General features: G+C 36.9%; 2 protein-coding genes across 3 annotated transcripts in view; both read right to left on the bottom strand.

Annotated features, from left to right (window-relative positions):
• Nucleotides 1–7,011, bottom strand: part of dennd2b (DENN domain containing 2B) — a 28,012-nt gene extending 21,001 nt beyond the window's left edge. The window contains exon 1 of one of the 2 annotated variants that reach the window (XM_077713582.1): nucleotides 6,876–7,011. The gene's annotated coding sequence lies outside the window, so the exon portion shown is untranslated. Of the gene's footprint in view, nucleotides 1–4,183; nucleotides 4,382–6,875 lie in introns of those variants that run through there. The other variant, XM_077713581.1, reaches the window with a different exon arrangement.
• Nucleotides 7,012–8,374: 1,363 nt separating this feature from the next.
• On the bottom strand, nucleotides 8,375–12,447 carry tmem9b (TMEM9 domain family, member B). Its single transcript, XM_077714023.1, has 5 exons — nucleotides 12,207–12,447; nucleotides 11,720–11,811; nucleotides 11,535–11,643; nucleotides 10,774–10,908; nucleotides 8,375–9,313 (listed from the first exon to the last, which is right to left on the bottom strand). Exons 1-5 carry the CDS (start codon nucleotides 12,276–12,278, stop codon nucleotides 9,158–9,160), a joined length of 564 nt encoding a protein of 187 aa, XP_077570149.1. The 5' UTR covers nucleotides 12,279–12,447; the 3' UTR covers nucleotides 8,375–9,157.
• Nucleotides 12,448–13,742: the final 1,295 nt, after the last annotated feature.

Raw genomic sequence — 13,742 nt, 5'->3', positions numbered from 1 at the left:
ATGACTGGTTATATGTATCACCTGAGTTGACATTGACATCTATGTCTACCCAGTCTTCCAATACCCAAATTAGTTAAGTAAACACCAAAGTGAGTTTTATATTATTTTTTTAAGACTTCAAAGAGAGGTAAGCTCTTGAATACATTTTCTTCACTTCATTTCTTTCGACAAAAAAATTAATAATTTTGTTTTGGATTGCGACCAAGAATTTCAGTGCATCAGTGATTAATCCTAACAAAAAGAACTCTTCAAACGTGACTGTTGGCTGTCCAGCACCCTCCTCAGTATGAGCTCGATGTCGCAAAAAAGTCCCCTTAATGCAACAAACCCACTATCAGTCCAAAATCCAACATGCATTAATATGAATGAGCAATGGGAAACATTTCAGTTATGAGAAAGACAAAAGGCCAAGACATCTCAGAAAAATTCCCGCAGTGATGATCATAATGACGTGGCAAAAACCAGGTTTTTTCCCGGGTCTTGCCACACTCTTGTCTACAAGTACAGCAAAGGCTAATGAGTTTTTCCCTCGGCAACTACCTTATTTGGGAAAGAAGAGAACAAGGATGTCTTTGTGAAACAAACTGATATTGCATACAAGAGCTCTTTGTGTTCAAAGTATATGTCTTTGAAAGGGAGGCATGTTTGGGAAAAAATGTCTTATCAGCATAGCTTATGTGCGTATATGAGCGTGTATAAGACCGAGCCTTAATTAAGTTGAACGTCTTTCAAAAGAGGGCCAACGCGTCCTTGACCCTGTCATGTTTGACGGATCATCTGATATGCAGTTCACCGCCCAACATGCAAGAATGTACTAATATTTGCTCAATCCATCAGGTTGCCGCTGCTTTGCTGCTATATATCAAAGTCTGTTTTCTTAGGCTGGAGAAAATCATAGGGATAAAAAACATTATCAACTGCCTAAACAAACTATGAAAAGCAGTACAACTTTTCAACAATCTAATGATGATATGATCTGTCACTATTTCATTAATCAAGCTTTTTGTTTTAACCTTGAAAGGCAAAGAGAAGGACAAAACAGCATTCTGCAATGGCTTCAAATACCTTAAAACTCCCCTCACTTGGTTCTAGCTAGTCAACGCTTCTGACTAATCTGGTCCTCACTTTTTATTGATCAGTAACCCGTCCTCAAGCTTTTTAAAAACCACGAAATTGCTGTGTGAATGAGGCCAAGAGTCATTGGGGAAAGGGAGAATTAAAATGTTCAGCTATTTCCAGATATAACCAACCCCACATTGGCCAGCCATCCGCCCTCAATCTGGATGTTCAAAGTACCTTAAAAGTAAACAAGAATTGCCCAATTTGGACTGTCTACAGCGATATCTCATTTGTTTCATGTTCATGTTTTTCCTGGAATACTGGAATGAATGTGATGGGCCACTGGTGTCAAAGTGGCGGCCCGCGGGCCACTTCTGGCCCGTCGCCACATTTTGTGCGGCCCGAGAAAGTGAATGATGAATGCCGACTTTCTGTTTTATGATGAAATTCAAATAAAGATTCTAGATGTATAGGGAATAATTCCTGTGACTCCCCTTTTTAAATCAATAATTGCTCATTTGGATGTCCAAAAACGATTTATTGATCAGCACGATCGGAATGGCGTGCAATTAGTCAACCACACTGCAGATTTTTTTTACTGTATGCCTAAATTTTGCATGACAGAAAGTTTATTCTGTACATATATAATCTCGGGAGGGCATTTTAATGATCAGGCATTTTCTGTCCACGTTTCAAAGGGAAAACAAGGACAGTAGCGTGTAATATTTACTGTGTAGTGTAATTACACATGTGTAACATATGTTTCTCCCATTTATCTGTTTTAGCCTTTATGGTGTAGTCATGGTGTATTTTTGGAATTGAGACAGGAAAGGAAAAACCCTCGAAGTAACCTAGATTTGAGCATGCACAGCTGCAGGCATGTGGAAAACAGGCTTTTATCCATCTGTGCTACAGGAGGGTCAAAGACTGTGTCATCTGACCTCAGAAACATCACTTTTGACTTTTCCAAGGACATTATGTGGATAAGATGAAATTTTCTTTTACTCTGAAAGTCCATCTGATCCACTGAAAATGTTTTGGTGCTGACATTTCTCCATGCATATGCAGACTATTATAAAACTGCAGCTGTTCTTTCATCAGTAAGATTTATATCAATGACCTGTTTTGTTTGCCATTAGTATGGGTTAAATCAATTAAAATATTTGGGCCAAGAGAGCTATTACCGTACTGGAATGAATCATTATTAGCTGAATAGTGCTGTACAAGCATGTGTTTTTTTATATATATCTTAAAATTGATCATGGAAAATATCAGTATGCTTGCAAAATGCTATTCTTTCTTTAGTCTTGTCAGTATTTGATGTCATTTAAATCGTTAATTAGCCCGCCCTTCACCCGAGGAGGCTGGTTTAATGCCATGCCATAACTTATCTGCCATATCAAGGCTTTTCTGTCTCGGGTCTGAGATTTCAAAAAGTTTGATATTTTTGCTCTGTCAGAATCCACTCAAATGTAATGCCGTTTCTTTTGCATTTTAAAGCTAAACATTGGACAATATTTTGCTGTTTCTTTGCCATTGATGCTGGTATTTCACCAGAAATGGTGCTGTATTGCAACACTAACACCAGTTCTAATCTCACCTGTGGTCAAAACCTTTGGGAAGTGACCAAAGGAATGAGATTGTGGGTCCAAACAGCTGATGGTAGTTTCCTTGAGGAGGTGGGTGGGCTTACGTTTAGACATCTGGATGCAGCTTGGAGTCGAAATACTTGTCTTTCCATCCAAAGGATTACCGAGGTGGTTTGGGCACCTCATTGAGGTGGTTTCTTACGCACTTCTAATGTAATAACATTAAAAAAAATGTTCCTGCTTGGTTAGAGCGGCGAGTGGGAGCATTCCAAAAATGTTCAACTGGGATCAAAATTTTCAACACTTTGTAACTTTACTTTTCGGCTTTTGTGACATTATACTCGTGTTTCAAACTGGATGTTTTGCACAATACACGGAACGTAGAATTGGCAATCAAAACAATATTACATTCCACTCATATCATCACAAACCGAAATTAGAATTAGACAATTGGATACATTAAAACAATCTCATAGAAACTCCTAGAATTGCCATCTCAAAATGTCCTTTGCCATCATGAAGAAAACACAAATTTAATGAGGTCATGAACTCTTTCAGCCGTGTATGACCACACGAGCTACTCTAATGCAAAGTTAACCATTAATAGTCCTGTCCTTTAAATTATTTTTTGAATGACTAAAAAGCAAGAAAAAGAAGTCTTAAATCGATGGTTTGGTCCCATCTAAGAACACAAAGCAGTGTCTTATCGACACTGTAAATATCATCTTCTTCCCATGAACTCACAGCAGCAATAAACTTTTTTATTTTACATTCAAAACATTCATAAGGGGTAGATAGGAGAAAGCAAATGACTATCTCAAATAACTGATCACTGGAGACATAACAGTTGAGCTTGACTCCACCTAATCTTGCATTTCAGGGCAGGAGTTGCCAACAAGTTAGACACAAAGAGCTACCATTTTAAACAGTGAATGTCAAAGAGCCACTGACAAACACACACAAAGAAAATAGTGGAAATGATTGGCCATCAGAAGCAACTTAAAAAATCCAAACTTCCAAATTACTTTTAAAATATAATTTATTTGTTTTTAATGGTCCTTGATGAAAAAATAAGACACACATGAAACGAGGCAAAGCACCACAGCATATGCAAAATATGATAAGAAGCAAAGAGCTGCATTCATTTTGGCCGGGAGCCGCATGCGGCTCGAGAGCCGAGTGATCGCCACCCCTGGTTTAGGGGGTAAAAAAAACAAAGATTGCACTATAAGATTCCCATAACTGACGATTGCTACAAATCCTAAGACTTTAATAGCTGATACAGTTCCAAAACGCACTGTTTCGGCATTTCGCTTCACTTCATCGTTAAAAGACAACCATGACCAAATATGGTCACGTGAAGACCACTTTTTATAAAGTCACCTTGAAACTTTTCCCAACACGCCTACGCGAATGTTAATCCGATCTGATGCTACTTGACCGTGTGATCAGCAAACGTTTAGCCAGCATCGCTTTAAAAAAAAAAAGTGTGCACGCTTTTGTTTCTTGTTGTGGTTGTTTTGTTTTGTTTTTACCTCCCGGTGGCTCCTCGAGCACATGGCGGTTGACATTTTTGAGAAGTTAGTCCACACAAGTTGGTTGGATACCTGTCCTTGGCAATAATGTCCCAATCATGTCTTTCAGGGCAAAACCGTGAGAAAAAAAAGAAAAGAAAAAGGGGGAACAAGGAATGAAACTCTCCAGCCGCTTCTATGGGAGGCTGGACTTGTTACCATGGAAACGGGCTGTTTGCCCCCACTTTTTTGTCGTGATTTGGTCTTCCTCCTCCTCTTCCTCCTCCAGGCATTCACATTCGCTCTCTCGCCTTGTTTATTGTCACGGGGGGATGAATGGCACATTTGGGATGAATATTCACCGAGTGGACGGCTCCTCAGTGAAAATGTCACAAAGACTTCTCCACGTCCACTCACCAAGAACTCTCTATTTAAACCTTTTTTTTGTTAATAAATAACTAATTCACCAACTTCTACAACTCAGCCTACCCTTGAGATTTTTCACTATGTGACTCACCAAGGTCTAAGATAAAATCATATATGCAGATATTCATTCATTCATTCCTTTTCTGAACCGCTTTATCCTCAGTAGGGTCGCGGGTGGTGCTGGAGCCCATTCCAGCTGACTCCGGGCCAAAGGCGGGGTACAACCGTTCACCTAGGGACAATTTAGAGTATTCAATACATGTTTTTTTATGTGAGAGGAGAACAGAGTACCTGGAGAAAACCCGCGCAGGCCAGGGCAGAACATCCAAACTCCACATAGGTGGACCCAAGTCCTAGTTTCAACTTTGTCCTCACATAACAGCTCTGTGACAACTCTAAATGGATTTTTTTTTTAATCGCAGGGAGACTGGACATGACTAACATTCAGTTTGGCAACGGTGAGGTAGTTGGCCTGCATGACCGCAGTCCAAATGACACAATAGAGAAGAGTTCCCGCAAATGCTATTCAAATGTTTGCCTCATTTGCTAAGGCGCTGCACCCGCATAAATGTAGAGCCACACATTCCCTCAGGGAATTTTTATCACATGACATTGTCGGGAGAAAAGGAAGTGACAAACATCCGTCACGGCACGACGTGACATGGCCAGTCAGCAGGAAACCTCAAAGTTTTGTCTTGTAACAAGTGAGAATACCAAAACCTCGGAATGTTGCTACACAAAAGACGGAGATGCTGGCGTGGGAAGCATGTGAGACTGTTTATTCAGTTTCCCTGTTTTCCAATTATAGGTCTCACATCCTAGTATAATCCCTATCCTTACACTTGTAACAATTCGGTGGCCTTGTAGAACGAACAGGTTTACTACCATCTTTTAATCGCGTATTTGGAGGAGCAATGTGGTACTATTGCAAAGGTTGACCACTGAAAAATCTCACTTGAACTTGATGAGTCTCACCCCTCCCCGAATTTTCCTTGCGACCCATAATGCAGGAGCGTCTCTAGATCCAATCCAAGCAAAACTTTCATGGACCTCAGTAGACTTAACATATTTGATTTTCCAAAAGTGAGCCAAGTTAACAGGCAGCGCCTGCTAGCACACCTGCAGGAGCCGACATCACATTTATTATGTCAAATAAAACTGCTGAGCTCCACATGTGTTTGTTTAGGATTCAGCAAGAAGCCCAAATCCTCAAACTTCTAAAGGGGGATTATTCCAGGCTTTTGCCACATACGCACGAGGAACTCATCACAGATCGTCTCAAAAAATAAGAAGCATTGCTAATTTTTGTGACGACACCAATCCTAAATGTCACGTATGCAATACAAGTCCATTTTCCCTTCCAATGTCGGCAATATAATCCAATAATAATAAGTCCATATAATACTATGCTGCATTGATTTTATCCAACCAATATTTCACATGCAAAAATTTAACACCACCATGAATTTTAAAAAGAACATGTTTGTATAATGTGCGTGTATATGTGTAATAATATTCATATTATATTATATATATATATATATATATATATATATATATATATTTATATATATATATATATATATATATATATATATATATATATATATATATATATATATATATATATATATATATATATATATATATATATATATATATATATATATATATATATATATATATATATATATATATATATATATATATATATATATATATTATATATATATATATATATATATAACTGGTGTGGAAAATTAATGACTATTTTGTAAATATATGTTTACATATATGCACAAAATAATGTGTTCTTGACATCCATTTATTACTCACAATAGCTCTACCTAATAAATTTTAGTCAAATTTGATTGGGAGGCCTGGCAGCGATCATTTATATCAACAAATGCATAGCAACTTGGTAACAAAACAACAACAGGAAATGTGAAATTCCATAAATAAAATGTAGCAATATGCGTTGGATTGAGCCATTCCATATACTGAAGCGCCACCTGTGGGCACGCTTTTGTAAATGCAGCCCTCGCTTGAAAGTTTTCCTTTTGCGTTAAATGTGGCTTTTCAGCATATACAGCAAATGCATGGACATTATTTCACGCTATAACTTAATTGATCATAAAGATAAAAAAATAAGGAACATGTTTCGCGAGCTGAACTTCCTTTTCTTTCCGAACTCGCAATTGCGAATGACAAAAAAAGAAGGATAAAGTTGCTTCTCCCATTAGTGTTGACATTTACGGCATCAAGTGAAGAAATGAAAAAGTTCTACCTGCTTGTTGTTTATGCAGTGGACGTGTTTACTCAGTGTTCCATTCTCCAGCACAGTTCCCCTCTTCTTCGAGTGTGCAGACCCAACTTTTTTCCTCTCCTGCGGAAAAAAAAAGAAAAAAAATCTTCTTCTCTGTGGAACTGCAAAGACGCGAGAGAGAAAAAAGTGCAAAGGACGGGAAACGGTGACGCAACTTTGTGTGGATCATTTCTCTGGATGAAAAGATGCGAATGGTGCTTGCATATTTATTCACTCACTGCTTCAAATCTTATTTTTGCATTATTGTTGTCTTAACTAAAGGTTTAATGCTTTATATAGAACGCCATTTCCGACGGTAGACGTCTAATCCATCCAAGAATGATTGCTGTCAAACCTCCCAGTCAACATGGATTGGACGTCTAAGACCGTCAATGGCATTTAAATTGGGGAATTACGTTCGTCCCATATTGAATGAATCTGTCATTGTCAATGTTGATAGCAAATGGTCTTTAATTTTTAACATTTTAAAACTTAGTTTTTCTATTAAGAGTACATTTTTCTATTGTTTTAAAAAATGGCTTAAATATTCAATATTTCATTTTCATCATTGTGTATTATTAAAAAGGGGAATTTTCAAATGTTATTTAATGCGAATATTTATCAATTTAAGGGTGTTATGAAATTATGTTTTCAAAAGGTTTTAATTTTATTTAATCATAAGATAACAGGAACATAAGTATTAATAGTTTTTTATGTGATCTTAATAGACCATATATGTCCACATCTGGCCTATGTATACCAAATATATATATGACTATATTTTGGCACATATTCCTAAGTCAATACATGTATGAAATTTTAGTGTGTTTTTCCAAGAAGTCTCAGCCAAATGAGTGTGCAAATGAATAGCGTTATTATTAAAATCCACGACTTTATACCAAATCTTAAATCTTCGGATGCCATTGACAGTAATATACGTTTTAACCAACATAGAAAGCGATAATGTCCAATCTGTTTTGGTAGGAAGGGATAAAACAGTGTTTCACAGTGCATGAGGTAGAATTCCTCTAAACAAACAGGCAAAATAAACTAACATTTTTTCAAGGCAAACAAATTGGAATATTCTTGGCCAAGCAAGTCCCCTGACCTCAACCCCAACGAGTACCACAAAATTGCAGCCAAGGCCTGGCACAACACCAGGAGGGAGGCCACGCGGCATTTAGTGACGTCTGTTTGGCTTTGACTACGAAAAAATAAAACATTAAATCTGTGAATAACTCTCAATTCAAAAGCGTATAGTACATGAAAATGAAACGTGGCTTTATATTTTGATCTCCGCTTCAATCGCAACTTTACGATTTGGTTTCCAATCTATTGTGGTGGCGCATGGGAAAATTCTCAAAATAGCTACGGATCGCTAACAGATGTGACTGGACGTGCTGACTTGTGTACCAAAACTACACCTGGAGGGCAATTTTGTGGCGTCGATTCCCAAAATGTCAACGTCACACTGACAAGAATCACAAATATTCACATCAATTTATTTCAAAGTTAAAAGATAACACGCGTACAACAGTTAAGTACACTTTGAGAGGCCTCCCAAAATCAGTTATTACAATAACTCCAGTGTCTTGCTTTAGTGGCAGCTGTCCAACTACACATAGTATTTAGGAGCTTGGTAAAAAGGAAGTGGATCCAAGAAACGCTTATACATCTCGTCTCTGTCATTAAGTTCACATTGGCCGTCCCCGATGGACTTTCTGCCCCAGCGTGGAATCCATTTGAGGCGCAAACAGTAAAAATGAATAAAAGATTTGCGGATACAAAAGCACAGTTTCTGTCAGAGATCACCCGTAACGGCACCAAAGTTTTAGTGAAATTTCCAAATGTATTAAAACAACCGATTGGTATTATCGATCACAAAGGAAAAACCTTCATGCAAAGACAAGTAAAGGCTGTGCATATTTTGTCCCGAGAGGCAGTTGATTGTTAAATATATACGAGGGCGGCCCAGGGCCAGCAGATAGAACAAATCATGCTCTTGTAAGGTTTTTATCTGCCATTTATTGGTCACAATTTCACCATATATATTCCCCAGATTTAAGTCTGTGCTCAACACAGTGCAACATTGGATAATAGGGAAAAAAAAAGTTTGTCATCTCTTGTGCTGTCACTTTTTTATCTATTTTGTACTTGAGCTCGACACGTACGGACATATAAATCACAAAATGAGAAAAAAGGAAGAGATACGAGTCACGGACATTGTCACAGTGTGTTGTTGTTGTTTTATGTCCTATTCACCTTTAACTGAGGACAACATGACGGTCAAAGACGGACTTTCTCTGTTCTTGGACCTGTCTTCGCCAGCGTTGCTGAGCGTGCTCCACTTTGTTCAGCATGTTGGGACGGGAGTGTGAGCGCGATAGGACGTTGTGAGCGTTTGCGAAAGGTTGCTGGTCCTAAAAATAAAAATAAATTAGGTATTTTTTGGAAGAATGTCAGACATTCAGACAAAATTTGTGATGTTTGCCAACGTCAAATTTTGGGTTCTATTGCAATGAATTATGAAGAGTTCACGATGGTTAATTTAATGACAGGATCGCTTAGATAACTACACTACTACGCATACCCGGCAAAAAGGCACGTCACTGCCCTCTATCGGTGAGTGTTTTGTCATTGTCCTTGGCCTAAAACTTGAAATTCACAGAAAAGCTGGTTCGAATACTCATAATTCAAAAAATATGTCTTTAGTGCAGATAGGTGGAATTCAAAAAGATGATGAAAATGTTTTTGGCATTTAATGGGTTAAAGGCATGACTACCGAAATAATTTTTGAGCTTTCTTTTAGAAACCCAAAAAATAATCTAAATTATTGGAAGTTGACCTCGCACCATTAAAAATATTTCAGTTATATAGGTTGTAAGTATATAGCTGGTGCACTTAATCTCTTTCCTTTTTTGTCCCATGAACAGGCGATGGGTAAAATTCATTTCACTTTCTAAAGGACATTAAATCCAAGAGGAAGTCCAGGTCAAAGATTAGATTGCTCCATGTTTACTGTCAGCATTTTTTCCACATTGCTAATTCGCAAACTCCTCCAGGGTCAAAGATTCTCCAGAGGACAGTTTTTATTTCTGCACAAGTCAGTTTCTATCAGGCACAATTCTTTACAAAACATTTTAAAAAAATACATTTGGTGCCTGAGCCCAATGTTCAAGACTCCTTTTTCACTTAGTTAAAAGTTCCACACTTTTTCCACAAATTCTTGACTGACATTTTTACTTCCTACGACAATACACACTGGAACTATAATATGTCACCAGTGTTACTTTATCCCAGTAAATTTTTTCATTATTCTTGACGGAACTCTGCCAAAAAAACAGAACTCCAAAAGTGGTGCTGCCTTGATTTCCAAGTAAAACATTTTCATTCTAATACAACAACAGATTTTATTGGATTTTAGTGATGCACCTACTTGTCTCCTATGATTATTGACCGTCTTTCACTAAATAATGCATGCAGTTGCACTTTAAGTTTAGATCATCCAGTCAGCTCACACACGCCTTAAGTCAGATGGAACCAAAGAAAATTATATCAGATAAAATACTGCTCATGCCATATTTCACTTTTATGCAATAGGTAAAAATGCCATGAAACCCACTTGTATGAACATCCAATTTACAACCCCAATTCCAATGAAGTTGGGGTGCTATTTTGGGAAGGATTTGAAAATCATGATGCACCAATTCTTTATGTTACTTGCTTCATCTGACATTTTGTTTAAACTTGGTCGACTTATACAATATAAAATATCATAATTGTACCCTCAAGTCAAACACCACACATTGGAGAGAGTCAGCATGGAACTAATTATTGTTTGACAGTGAGTTTTTGACAAGTTCATATGACTTTCACTTACCCCCACATCATCGTCACTTTGGATGAGCTGTGAGTGTCCGAAGAGGCGTCTCTTCAAGAAGGGTTCCAAGAGCGTCAGGTAGACCATGTATAGGAGCAGCAGGCCCAAAATGGACAGATAAATTATGATGGTGACCTTATGTGAGGAAGAGACGCATCAGAAAGAGTGAGCACTCCAAAGAATCATTCGAAAAATACACACACAAATTCAAAATAAGCAAGTACCCACATAAGGACATGTAATATAAAATGCACAACAGAGTTTATTACATTCTACCAAGACTGTTAAAAAGCATCAACAGTTTTAAATCAAATTAAATGTGAAATTAATCTTTGTCTCTAGTATTATTCTAATAAACTAATCCTTGTTTATTTATGGAATTGTAGTGTTCATAATTGTGGATGGTTAGAAATAGAAAAAAAAATCTCAATACTTTAATGAGTAAAATTAAAAAGACATAATTAATTAATTGGATAGATCACCGTTTAAACAACAATTCTTTCTAAGACAAAGACAAAATAGGTCAACAGTGTCCATGTGCCATATTTCTTAAGTACCCTAACATTATAAGCACAAACTAATCTCAAATGTGGAAAATAGATGAGTATCAGTCAGAAAAGCCATTAAATTATCTCTGTTAACACCATCATTGCTCACTTTCTCTTGCACTGCAGTTCTGCATAATTCACAAGGGGTTGGGAGGAAGATCAATTACAAAAGTAAACATTAAAATACAGTACTCCAATTTGTGTAGAGCTTACCTTAATAGTGCCTGAGCTTCTTTCCTCATATTTACACTCGCAACGTAAACAGTACGCCTCCACGTCATTTCCATCCACTGGCATTGGTACCACAACATGCAGACAGTTACTGGAAAATAAGTATTAAAAGACATTCACATCAGGAATGGAAACATCTCAGAGGGGGAAAAAAACACTGAACGTACCAGTCTTTCAGAGACACGTTCTGCTTGTAAATTTGTCCCTGGATATCTCTGTAAGGCGGACAGATACATTTGCAACGGATATCCTCGGAATTCTGTAAGAGATTTCGATTCATATTTATTGCTTCATTGATTGGACGAGAAAAAAACGAGAATTGTCTCAGTCCTCAAAGGTTGAACGTCTATGGTTGTCACTGGCAGGCAAAGAGTTAAGACAGTTGTCAGACAGTGAGAAATGATTGGACAATTAAGTTTAGACAAACCGATCAAAATATGAAATCAAATGCTCAATAATATGTTTTTTTTATAGTGACAATTCCGAGCCAGAAATGTAGCTAGCTAAATTTGCTGGGTGGTTGGCTGGCATTATTGTTCGAAGCAAAGTTACTTATATTTATACATTTTCTTGCACATATAGAACATCTGTCAATTTAATATACGTTATATTTCCTCCGACACCATTTATCGGTGGAGCTTAACTTAGCCTTACCTTTGCTGTCACTTGGTCTAAAAGCAAAAAACTCCAAAACACAAAAGTGTGGAGGAAAAACACACCCTTCATTTTTGAAAGGCGTACAGTGAACAATGCAAGGAGGTGAATGGTTTACAGGAAGAAAAATAGGACATTTGATTTATTCTAACAAACGACTTAGTCAGACAGTGTTAACATGTAGCTAATATAAACAGTTTACGGCAGCTGACTTGCGACTTCCGGAAGATGGCGACGGATTTCCGGCACCTTGCGCACAATTTAAAAGCATCAAACGACTTCAACTGTCGGTAGTCCTTCGATATTTTTTTAAAAGGACTGCATTTTTTTTTCAACATTTATTGCACACAAAAGCTAAATAATTATTCTTATTTACTTAATATTTGAAAAACAACAACAACAGTTTTTGACTATTTAAAATGACAAGTTAACATTGTAACTGAACGATGCATACGGGTGAATTTTTTTCACGTACCGCAAGAGGGAGCCCGCTCACTATTAAAGGGATAACTGCTTTTCAACGCTTTGAAATGTGTTATAGTATTGTTTGATATGACAAATTGCTTGTCAAAATGGTGAACTGGAATCATAACTCAGACGAATCATGTCATTGACTTAAAATTCTATGCTTTAAAATCAGATAGGACTTGAGTCCTGAAACAGTGAATAGGTGAGTTTTTCAGTGAATAAGAAAGGACAGATTTGAAAACATGTATTACATACCTGTAGAAACACTGCGAAAAATGACAACAAAAGATTCATTATTCTATTTGAACCAGCATGCACTACAGTGTAATATTTCAAATCAAAAGAAATACAATTAATGAATGAAAAACAATGTAAGGTTTCTATCTTTATTTACAGCATAATTGATGTACAAAACCATAAAAATATACACACATACACACACAAATCGTCTATGACAGGTGAGTAGCTCACTTCTATTTTACAAGACTTTTCATTGACCACATTTTTTTACTGTTACCCAAAAACATGTCATCCATTACATGCCCTCAATTGTCTGCTGTCTTTGGTTGTTGGTGCTCTATAAAACAATAAAATAACAAGCAACAAGTGTCATTTAATGTAGTAGGCAGAGGTACCCTAATTTAATCTTTTTGGAATTTAATTTTTCTTTTTTTTTATGTGATAGTTCCACTTGGCCACTTCTAAAATAAGAGTGGCCATACTATACCGACAAGCATTTGCTACCATACATATCGCTAAACTTTTTACATCATATACAAAACATTCATCGGGATAATTGCTTTTTGTGGATGCCCTACTTTTTCTTTGTAGTGCTTAGGTTCCTAAGAACAACATTTGTGCTATCATTGTTTCTCTCCTTGTGTATCATCTGTAGAAGTAGCCTATGTTAAAACTACATACACACTCTATATACAATATCACTGAGTTTCAGTATAGGCTGAGTTTGCTACTCACCAGCAAAAAGAAAAAAGAAAAGTCTCCTAGTGTTATAACAAACAGTTGGAGCAATATTCAATGAGATGAATACAGATAAGATGAAAATACTGA

Source organism: Stigmatopora nigra, chromosome 3 (genome assembly GCF_051989575.1).
Source record: "Stigmatopora nigra isolate UIUO_SnigA chromosome 3, RoL_Snig_1.1, whole genome shotgun sequence".
Classification (NCBI taxonomy): Eukaryota; Metazoa; Chordata; class Actinopteri; order Syngnathiformes; family Syngnathidae; genus Stigmatopora; species Stigmatopora nigra.
This window is presented reverse-complemented; position numbering and strand designations above follow the sequence as displayed.